Source organism: Erinaceus europaeus, chromosome 2 (genome assembly GCF_950295315.1).
Source record: "Erinaceus europaeus chromosome 2, mEriEur2.1, whole genome shotgun sequence".
Classification (NCBI taxonomy): domain Eukaryota; kingdom Metazoa; phylum Chordata; class Mammalia; order Eulipotyphla; family Erinaceidae; genus Erinaceus; species Erinaceus europaeus.
Window position 1 is genome coordinate 53,911,566 of NC_080163.1, and position 12,113 is coordinate 53,923,678.

The 12,113-nt window shown below is 35.4% G+C and overlaps 1 protein-coding gene across 3 annotated transcripts in view; it reads right to left on the minus strand.

The window, feature by feature from the left end:
• Positions 1–1,531: 1,531 nt before the first annotated feature.
• Positions 1,532–12,113, minus strand: part of JAKMIP2 (janus kinase and microtubule interacting protein 2) — a 201,066-nt gene continuing 190,484 nt past the window's right edge. For 2 of the 3 annotated variants that reach the window (XM_007516367.3, XM_060180556.1), the window contains 2 exons: positions 11,894–11,964; positions 1,532–6,341 (listed from right to left, as the gene is read on the minus strand). In XM_007516367.3, coding sequence (XP_007516429.1) covers positions 11,914–11,964 — 51 coding nt within the window. In that variant the 3' untranslated portion in view covers positions 1,532–6,341; positions 11,894–11,913. The remainder of the gene's footprint in view (positions 6,342–11,893; positions 11,965–12,113) is intronic. The other variant, XM_007516366.3, reaches the window with a different exon arrangement.

The following is a 12,113-nucleotide window of genomic DNA, read 5'->3' on the forward strand; positions in this document are numbered from 1 at the left end:
TTTTGCTAGTAAAGATATCATGACTGAAAGAAGAAACCTTAGCATGAAGCTTTTTCTAACCTATTCCTAAACGTTAATATTATTTTAAATAGTTCTTTACAGTGAGCTACAACATTGGTAACTCAGGATATGCCAAAAGGCTTACTTCCTTGTTTTATCTACACAAGGATTGTTTCCTAGGAGGTAGACCCCTCCCCATATATACATAGGGATGAGTACACACTGGATGTCCACAATCATGCTTAATTTGTTACAATGACGGACTCTGCAAAATAGAGAAAAAAGGAGGTGGATGAATGAAAGGAAGTAACATCTAGAATAATGAAGGTAAATAGCTGGAAAGTTTCTCTTCCAAACTATCCTCAAAGCAGGCATGGCAATGATTAAGTTTCCCTTCAATGAGTGTACAGTCTGCCTTTGATTCCTAAATACAGTATCTATAGCAGGCACAATCAAAATTCACAGTGAACAGAAGAAGATAATTACATTCACTATCTTTGATGTAGAGTTTGTTTCCTGACATTTTATTGATAACCTTAACTTACCTTACCCTGTTTTCCAAAGTAGAGTTTAAAAAAATCAACAACCTATGAACAAACCAAGGTAAAGTTTAAAAAATGCAGTTTGTTTTATTTTATATAAACTAAAACACCAGAGCTCATTGATTCCTATATTAAATACATAAATTATAAAATAACCATTCATAAAACTTTACATACAATAAGTTGATTAAATCTCCACGGTAATAAATACAGTACATGTATATGTTCAGTGTACTCCAGAGGATAATTCTGGTGAAACTCAATTTTTATTTTTCTTCCATTAAGAAACAAGCACTGAAGCAGTATATGGAGTCATGCTAATGAGATGGAAAAAATCCTGATTGAGGCAATTGATTGAATGGAAACTCTGAGAAATTGGCCCCCTGGCTACATTAATACAGTAGACATGTGGGCAATTATGTAATCAAACACATTGGTGCTTTACTTGAGTCTCCACAGAGTTGAATCTTGAAAGGTAAAACATGCATGAATCCTTCCTTGAATGGGATTTTTAGCTGATAAAAATACAGAACTTTTCACCAATACTAATACTGTTAATTGTGCTGGACTTTTTGTTGCTAATTTCGAAAAAACCACTGGTATTAGTACAAGGCTGATTTGTGGGCCTGGTGATTAAAAAACTGACTAGTTCCTTGCATTAGTCAACAACTGAGAACAGTAGTATGAACAGACATGGGATGGGGAAAGAGGAAGAAGAAGCAGGCAAAGAGAAGAACAATATTAGATGCTAAACAAAAACATGAGTTACCCAGCAGCCTCAGAAAAATCCCTTCCTTAAGTCTTCAGTCTCAGGACAGAAGTACACATTAAGTAATCACTCACACCACACTATGTACAGAATATATATGTGTATATATGTGCATCATTTATTCATAAAAGTGTCTAGATTTTGATCTGCCCCATTTTGAGAAGTTATCAGGGTTAATGGGTGGAATAGGCACATTTTGTGAGATGTCTATCAAATATAAGAGATCATTATTATTAATGAATGTTGGGAAACTGCTTTTAGTAAATTGTATCATCCTCTACTTAGCAAGTTTGTAGAGTTTTACTGAAGGCAAAGTTGAACTCAAGTTGTTTATCTATACCATTACCATCTTGTAGAACTTTGATACAATAAGAGTGGAAATAAAAGCATGTGTATAAGACTTCAATGTAAACACAAGAACTAAAATAGAGGACTTCACCCTATTAACCATCTGTACCTTAAGGTGTGTTATGCTAGGTTGAATATTACAAATTCTTTCAATTCACATTACCCCCTTGAAACATATCTTTAATAATTTTCATTATTATTGGGCTGGAAGTCTCAACAAGACTTATTTATAGAGAACAAAACTAGCAGACTAAGTGTAGCATATGTAACGTGTACTCAAGCAGGTGCTCCAACACCAGGCCCCTGTACGTGTAGCACACGTATAATGAACTTGTCCTGCCCAATACAAAACGCAACTAGGGTTTGGCACTGAGGAGACCTTGCAAGAATCAACTTTTGTTTTCTATCGTGTCTAAAATCTCTTGATTTGACTTAGATCCAGCCTCATGACAATATGTTAAATTGTAACGGCAAGGCTGTTGAACAGAATGGAAGTTTTCCTTCCTCAAAATCTGGTGACCCACCTTTTTTTTTTTCTCCTTAGAAAGTAGAAGTCCACTTAATGTGTGGTCTGGATCCTCACTAGAGCCATTAAGTTGTGATATAAACAATTATCTAAGATTTATTTCAATTGTTAATTCTCAAAAATTATGTTGAAATTTAGATATATCTAAATTATTAAGTGATAAAATTAAAGTGCCCAAAATTATGATTACATCAGCAGTACAGTATTTTTTTTTGAAAATTCACAAAGGGCAATAAGCAATGGAATCCCTAAAAATATCAGTATCTTCATATGTATGTATATGAACATATATATTGTGTCACAGGCCTATCAAAATGCAATTAAATATTTAAAAATATTGTTTTTGCCGTCCACCTGTTTTGATATAAAACACAAAATCCAATCATTTATCCATCAATATTAACTGGTGACTATTATCTTTATACAGTTTCCTTGAAAACTTAGGCAAGTTGAACAAGAACAAACTTCATTTTTAAACAATGAACTAATGAATTACAATGAAAACAGTGGGCTTAAAGACTTACACATGGGTTTACAAAAAAAAGTTAACAATAAGTAGAAAGAAAGAAACAAGTTTGCTAGAGGTTTAACTGCAAATAATCAAATATAAGGTGGAACAAAATACTGCAGCAACATTATTTGGCAAAAGTGTATTATTACTAGTGGACAGCGTCTTCTCTGTACTCCAGTAATGATCCATGAGCCCACCACACCACTTCTATACTACTGAAGATCTATGTCACCTATGTAAGTGAAATTTACTTTGTGTTCCTATAACCTCAAGATTGGCAATTGTTTTCATATATGTGACATAAGTTAAAAGGAGCTGCTATTTATTTCTTCAAAATTCTAGCCTTTCTTAAAATAATAGTTGAGTGGCATTAAAAACGTTATGATTTAATGATACTTTCTAGTAGCATAGCCAAATATACTCTATTTTCCCCCTTTTCTCTGGCACATTTTCCTGTTCTTGAGTAATTGTGTTCAAAAGCTTCATTTTTTATAGTATGCTAAATTTTAAAGTATCAGTTATACTTATTTTCCAAAAGATGAATATTATATTAGGAAAAATTCAGTAGATGAACCCTGAAGAATACTGTTTTTATTGCTACTAACTCATTGGCCAAAAATGTCAGGATAGTTAACATGCAAAAACTAAAGATCAGTGTGGGGGCATGTGTAACAAGACATTTGCATTATTTTTTGATATTGCTGAATCTCAGAAAGGGAAGCACTCATTTAGATATGGCCCATTTTCATGCACAATATACATTAATGATTTTGTAACTGTGGACATGGTAACAGAAAGATATACCTATTAAAATAATAATCTTAGGAGCACAGACACAATATTTAGTCTTAGCCAAAAGACCAAGAAACAATATTCTATCAAAAATTTAAGTCATATCAACAACACATTGTTTTTGAGCACTGAGTGACATTGGGTAAAATTATCACTGCCTGTTCTACAATCCAGTGAACTCTGCTAATCTCCTGGGTCTTGAATCAAAAGAAAAAAATTTGGTTTACTTCCCTAAAACACATCTAAAGCTGCCTCAGTGATCATCCTAGCTATGATTACTCTCCTATGGACTTGTATGTATGATAGTCAGACTTATAGGAGATAAGGTATAAAATTAAACCATACTAGTTTTTGAAAACATTTATGATCATTTAAGCTGCAGTCAGTTCTTGAATACAAAATCTAACTTAGAAGTTCTTCGTGAGGAAAAGCAGAGGAAGAGAAAGAAAATGTTTATGGAGCTAGTGAAGTATGAATTTGTGCGGATAGACCTTGGAGTGGTCAACAAAGAGTAGTAATGAAGATAAGTCTAAGATGCTGATCATTTATCCTCTCCCATAATTTCTGCCTGGTACCTAAACAGGTTAAATCAAGGATGATAGAGACACCCTCTTACACACTGCTTGTACAATGAATCTACTATGCAAATTCAATCCAGATACTATTTGAGCAGAAAATATAGAAGCAGATACTCCTGTTGTTGTTGTTAAGTTTCTGGGGGGACATATCACTAGCACTTTCTCTAACATGAAAGAGGTTATCAAGCTAAATATGTGATACTGTCAATTCACTCAGACCCAATTTCATGATTGGTTCTTCTGTCAGACGTGGAGCTTTGTATTATGGCGTGCATATACTGTAAGGACCACTAGGAGATCTGCCTGTCACTAAAATGATACATTCTTCTAATTTTTTTTCAGTAATATGAAATGATCTATTTGTTACAGATTATTAGAGATCCTATTTCTGGACCTCTAAATCTTTATTGCTAATGACGCCCCAGGTAGGTGGATGGGAAAGTTTCAGTGCTGCAGTGTTTACATCAACTGAACTGAAGCACTTACTACACAGGGGACTCTTTCTCAACAATGCAAGAAAGTCAAATAACATAGAAGACATAGTAATTACAGAGCACTTTGTGCTACTTTAAGCACCTCTTGTTCCAGAATTGAAAGAGAAAAAAAAAACAGAAAGAAACTTTATGAAAAAGCATTTTAACCTCATTTTGCATATGAGGAAACGGAGGCACAGAAAGGTTAAGTGACTGGGCCAAAGGTTAAAAGGTTAGCAAAAATGTACAAGTAGTGAGATGCCAGCTTTCTTGCTAGCTTTTCTTCTACATTATTCAGCCTTTGAAAATGCCAGTGCTAAAGGAAAGCATAAATTACTGAGTCCATGTGTGAAAGGACTTGTGTAGCATTACATAAAGAGTTTCTGGCCCCTTCTCTGTATTCTAGCCCTGTAAATAAAAACGTGAAGAGTGAGACCATTTAGTTATCTACAGTAAATGAGGTGTAAGATAAGCTTTTCAGGAACATTTATTTGATTTCAAAGCTGAATCCATGATTCATATTACATAACTTTTTAAAAGTAACACCAGTCTTTTCTTTTCTGGTAGAAAATGACCTTGTTGGTAACACAATGTTACTTGTATATAAAAACAGTAGAACTATCTTGTCACTGTCAGCTTTCTGGGGAAAAAAGTCATCAGTCGAAATGACAAGTGGTCAGAATGCTCTGGGCTTACCACTATACTTTAAAAAACAATCATACTTTAACATTCACACCTCTGTGGAAAACTCAACTGTTGGTAGAAGTTTATTTACTGCTTCTATCATATAACACATTTATTTGCAGGCAATTTGAAGCAGCCTTTGGAAAAATCAGTATTCTGGAAATTGAAAGATTCGGAGAAGCTCTCTGGCCCATGTTCATTATAGAACTTGGGGTTCTAAACAAGTAAGTCAGGGAGCCTGTGAGTTAAAGATAGCATCATCTTCTTAATTTTCAATATGAATGAGATCAGTCTGTTGTTTGTGGAAGAACAGATGTGACAGAAGGCCAAGGAGGCATCAAATCTGCTTTTATTTCTTAGTTACATTCGCTTGAGTCCTTCATCTTGGTTGCCAGTTTAGTCTGGGTCAGTATGATCTGCTTCTTATCCATGGAATGCATTCCATAAACTCCACTTTTTATAAAACAACAAACTGAAGACTCTTTCTCTTCCCATTCATATTGCAGATATTTCTGTTCCTGAGTTTTAAACAATAATAAAAACAGAAAAGCAAATCCCTGTAGTAAGAAACCAGACTTTTCAAATGAAATATTTTATTGTAAATAGCTCCTCATAGGTATTCCTCGTGCTTCATTTCCCACCCTCCCGTAATTTTTATTTTGTTTTCATTTTTTAAAATGAAGTTTATTTCAGAACTAGTTTTTCCATGGGGTGTGGTGTTACATTAAAATGACCCCCCTGCACAGCAGGAGTAGAATGTTTCTTTGTAACTTTGGTTCCATGCCCAAGACACATCTTTGCTTGATCTGCTGAAACTGGTTCCATTGTTGAACTTTTTCTTTATACAATATATGTTAATAGTTCTTTTCTTCTGATTTGACATATACACTTTTCATTAATGCAGCATACATTGTAGATTTTCAACAGGGTCATGTAGGAACTGTCAAGTAAGAAACCTTGAATAATGGCTTTAAAATACACAGTTGTAGTCCTGGCTACAGGGTAGTTCTTAGCTTTTAATCTCTCTTTCACTGGTGTAAACATTTTTTTTTTTTTGCCATATTTGAAGGTTTAGAAGCATTTGCCTTTCTGGGGTCTTATCCATGTTCTCGGTTACTCTGTAAAACAGAGGAAAAAATTTCTTTAATCATCATCTCTATAGTAAAGTCCAAACAGAAAATTATTCTTTACCATCTCTTTGGGCCATATGATATTGAGCAAGTTATATAAAGAACTTCTCTAGGATTACTTTAACTATAAATGAGAAAATAGAAGTATGTCTTTCAAGAGGTTTTGAAACACAAGGCATATTAAGTAATGGAAAGTTCTTGTCATAATGAGTGGCTTGAAACATTAGCTAATATCATTATTGCCTTTTCCTTTGGGATATTCCAAAGTCAATGTCTTTGGAAGCCCAGTTGAATCAAATCTCCAAATATCTACTAAAGTTATTATTTGCAAAGTGGTTTTGCCTTTGACCTCCAGTGACTTCTATGCCACACATCCTCCCCAACAATTGTATCTAATGGCAGGTTGTCTCTACTCTAAAGTCTTCATCCAAAAACTCCCTAGAAATGGCTTTCTCATGGTCTCTCAACATCATCTTGAAAAGGTACTTCCTGGGCTATGTTAGTCAAGACTTCTAGAAACATTTCTCTTGAGTTTCATGTATCTGAGTTTTTTCTTGGGTAGAAGTGTAGAACATAATGCTTCCCTTCAATAACAGGCAGAAATGGCACAGACAGCATTGATAAGCACGTTTTTAGAATACGAAAAACATGGATGGATGGAAAAATGGGATTTTGACTTTCTTTGCTATATGTTTGAACACATTATTTTTATTTCTCTAAGTTTTTCATCTGTAAAATACAGATACTAATTTGATAGCTGGATTTTAATATTGCCCGAGAAATGAAAATCAAGATACAAAGTGGTGGAAAAGGTAGGACGTAGAACCCCAATGATACTTTCAGTCCACCACACAGAGGCAATTAAAGATTCAGAGTCTTTGATAAAGGAGCCAGTCCTTGCCCCTGCTTTCCATAGGAACTAAGACTCATGGGAAATTTTACCCATGGGTCAACAACTGTATTGTAAGCCATCCCCCCTTCTCCCTCATAATAAAATACAAGCTCAATCTGCACTGGAATATCTGCTTCAACCCTAACAGTGATACTTTTCAGGAAGGGGGCATGGTTCAGTTTGTGCTTCCTAAAACTCACTGGGGCTGCTGTGCGGAAGGAGAGTTATTGGAGTATTCTGAGGGGGAAGCACTGAGCCCATTTTGTTAGGTAGTCCTGATATAGAGATGAAGGAGAACACACTCGCTTATGATTTTTTTTTCTTTTGTGCACTCATTCTTTAAGTTATTTTTAAATGTCTGCATAAAGGACAAACTAGGCTCATTATTCTGGTGTTGCATTACAAAGCTCTCTATGACTCTGATTCTACAGTCAGCAATCTGCATTCTCATTCATTTGTTCAGCGATTTATTCACTTATCTGCCCATCAGCCCATCTGTCAATTTAAAATTTATTCAGCCCTCAGCATATACATGGTACTGTTGTAGACACTGAAGACACAAAGGTGAATAAAGCGTGATTTATTTTATAGTCTAGTGTGTGAGACAGATTAAGAAACACGCTTAGAAAAAAGGAAAGAAAGAAAGAAAGAAAGAAAGAAAGAAAGAAAGAAAGAAAGAAAGAAAGAAAGACTTTTAATCTAACTGGGCTAAGGCCAGTGAACAATTTGCATAAAAAGGACTAACCAACTAATATGTAATAACTCAGCTTAAAGACTTCTTTAATTAATATAAATGAATAAGGAATAAATGCCTTCTACTAAAACAACAAATAAAGAGCTAGGTTATATTGCCACTTGCTTTCCACAGGCCACCTATAGCACTGGAAAAAAGAGAGATGGAAAAAATATATATGTAATAGTATTTGCACATTTTATTGGAGATTTTGTAACTAATTCATAATGATATGGCAAAATGAATTTTCTTAAATTTCTTTTGGATTCAAGTAATCATATACAATTATATGCCTTTTAACATGTTTTATGGCACCAGACAAAAAGCAAAAAGTATTTCACTGTCAAGTTCAAGAATTTAAGTCTGGCTCTGGGGATTATCATTAAAAAATGAACTAGACTAACGTATGTGAATGAATAGTCATGATCACCTGTTCTGTCTAGTCTTCCTGGTTTCATAACGAATAAAGCTGGTGTTGCTATGTTTACATTAATGCATCCTTGCTGAGAAGAGAAGGGTTCCCAATTGGTCATTATAACCGGGATATAACAACTAACCTGGTCGTAACTATATGTGTTTGAATTTAATTAATTCATTTATTGAATAGAGACAGAAATTGAGAGGGAAGGGGAGATAGAAAGGGAGTGAGAAAAGGAGATATCTATAGCACTGCTTGACTGACCATGAAGCTATCCCACTGCAGCTGGGGATTGGGGGCTTGAGCCTGAGTCCTTGTGCCTTGTAGCATGTGCACTCAACCAGATGCACCACCACCCAGCCCCTGTAACTATGTAGTTTTCCAATTCTTCTTTTCTTCATTCCTATGTCTCCTTGTTTCAGTATCTGACACGGATGATTTAGCAGTACCTTATTCACTTAGGATAAGTATACAAATGAATGGGCAGAGAATATTCCCTGAAATTATTCCTGACCCTTCAAACTGAAAAGTCTCCACACCAGCTACTTAGTTGGCAACCACTGAGTGCGGTTAGGGTGCTTTCATGGGGGGGCTTTAGCAGTTTCTAAAATATCACTAATAATGACTTAAGCAAATGCTGGGGGGAAAAAAACCCAGAAGCCCAAGCCACTCCATTTAAAAAATGATCATCTCTGTCTAATTCCCATGAGTTTTGGGTTTAAAAGCAGAATATAAATCATTAATTTGGTAGGGAAAGTGTTGATAGTTATTTGCACTGTGCTTTTACCACTTTCCAACAAGTGAGCATTTCTCTCTTATTTTTTCCTACCTCTTCTGCCTGATTTGGAGACATTGATAGTAGCCTTGATCAATTTCCGGTAAAGTTGTATTCCCTTACATTTCAAACTTCAGATGACTCTCCGAAAGGAGGAAATGAAAAGGAAACTGCTTGTCGTGGTTTAGGAGGTCAACTATTTGGCAATAGTAAGAGCTACCATTGTAAATTTTATACACTTGCAAACTCAGTAAGTGTCACAATTATTTTTATACTTACAGCAACACCTACTTTATATTGAGCTTTGTGAGTAGTGATGTTTTTATTGCATAGAAGGTTAAGGAAAAAGTAATGATGTATGCACTAGCCATTATTAATGCTCTAACATGTGGGAAGTGGACCCACTGTCCGGGAAGTCCAGGCCATTGTTTCCTGGATCGACCTGCACTAACATACTCATTTTCTAACTAGTATTTATTAGGTTTGACTTTTTTTTATTTTCCTAAGTCATCAAGCAGTTGTTCCTTCCTCCTTTCCTTCCTATCTCTTTCCTCTTTTTCCTTTCTTTTTTCCTCCCTCCTCTTCCCTTCTTCCTTTCTTTCCACAGACTATGTTTTTCTTATTCTTTATAATTTTTATTTATCACTGGACAGAGACAGAGAGAAATTGAGAGGGGAGAGGGAGGTAGAGAAGAAGAAAGACAGAGAGACACCTGCAGCCCTGCTCCACTACTCCTGAAGCTTTTTCCCTGCATGTGGGTATCAGGGGCTTGAACCTGGGTCCTTGCACACTATAATGTGAGCACTTAACCAGGTGTACCACCAGCTGGCCCCCTATTTTTTTCTTATTTGATTTTTTAATGGAGAGTTATTTGTTTTCTGATGATTCTGCGATCTTGCTCTTATCCTAAAAAAATACTCATTTTGCTTCAGATACTCCTTTTTTTAATTTAAGAGTTTTTGGCATATGCTTTATGCAAGTCAAGGCTATTACCCTTCTTGTGGGAGAATACAATTGCTGGTTTGAAAAGAAAATCATTTGAAGAAAGTAATAAAGCCAAGAGGGCTAATTATAAAGTCATACATTTCAAGAACTATCCATTTAACTTCTTTGTATTAGGTTGTTTTTCTGCTATATTCCAGGTAACAGGGTTGATACTCTTGGAGTGAAAATAAATCTCTTCCCCTCTTTAATTTGCTATAGAAGCATTATATGATGTGAGGTACAGTAAAAGGCCATACATAATATAACCTAATAGGAAAGCCAAAGCTGATATGACTATGATTAATGGGTTTAGAACACTAGCTAGCCCCTTCTCTCTTTGAAATACTATTGTTGATATTTGTGATTTCATTAACTAGGGGAAGACACCAGAGTTACCTTTATGCTTCATAAAAAAACACAGATCTGTCCTTGGTCTCCATGTTCCCTACTCCAACTCCAAATATCTAACTGGTAAGTGGAGGTAAGGTCTTAGAATTTGTATTTCTAAAAGCACTGGGGACCACTGACTAAGAAAGCTTATACATATATTCATGAGACATTGATTTAATAGCTTACAAGGAGTATTATTTTAATAATAAGACTTCTTTATTTCTTAAATTCCTATTGAAAATAATCTTTATGAAAACAAGTTCTGGACTGTGGGGTGTAGCATAATAGTTACGCAAAAAGATCTTCATGCCTGAGTTTCCAGTGTCTCCAGGTTCAATCCCCTGCACCACCGTAAGCATAACTAAGTAGTGCTGTTTTTTTTTTTTAAGTTTTAAAACAGGGGCTCAGCAGTGGTGCATTTGATTGAGTGTACAACTTAACATGCTCAAGGACCCAAGTTCAAGCCCCAGCTGCTCACCTCCAGAGGGCAAGTTTCACGAATGGCAATGCAGTGCTCCAGGTGTCTCACTGTCTCTCTTTATATCACCTCCTCCTCTCTCAATTTCTGTCTGTCTTATCAAATATAAGAAAAAATAGAGTGGGAGTTGGGCGGTAGCGCAGCAGGTTAAGTGCAGGTGGTGCAAAGCACAAGGACCGGCATAAGGATCCTGGTTCTATTCCCTGGCTCCCCACCTGCAGGGGAGTCGCTTCACAAGGGGTGAAGCAGGTCTGCAGGTGTCTATCCTTCTCTCCCCCCTCTTGTCTTCCGCTCCTCTCTCAATTTCTCTCTGTTCTATCTAACAAGGATGACAACACTAGTAACTACAATAAGAAAAACAAACAAGGACAACAAAAGAAAAATAGAATAAAAAACTAAGTAAAAATTATGAAAAGCTTAAAGCTTTAAAAAAAATATTTGAAAACAAGATCCTACTTCACTTAATAAACTATTTCCCTGAGTCCTGATTAAGAGACACTGTGAGAGTCAACAATATTTATAATCATTATCTTGTTAGACCCACAGAATCAGAACTTTAATCTATTATATGGAACACATGCTCACTTTGCAGACATAGAAGCAACTCTGTGCAATGAGACCTATAATGAGCATACTGAGATCCACAAAAAATATTTTGTCAAGCATTACAGCTAACTAGAAAGCCACTTTGATTTCAATCTCCCTTTAAAGTTGTTTTTATTCCTTTAACAATTACCTAAGTGGATGAAATATTTCTCACGACACTTGAGTTAGCCAACCTATATGTATTTTAAAAATGGGCATAGTATCTCTACACAGCAGCTATCAAGTATCTCTTTGAACCACATTGAGAATTAAATGGAATCTTACCTTTAAGAGGCACCTTGACATCAAGGCCATAGAATAAAGGCAAGAGAGAAGAACAAGAATAGAAACAGAAACTGCAGAAGAAAAAGAAGAAGATTATGTAAATCTGAATCTCTGTAGCGTAATTCAGGTAGTACAAAACCTTAGCTTTTCCATGTTGCTCAAGTCTGATCACTTAGTCAGGTGCACATCAAGTATCTTTATTTAAAAAGACAGACCTCTT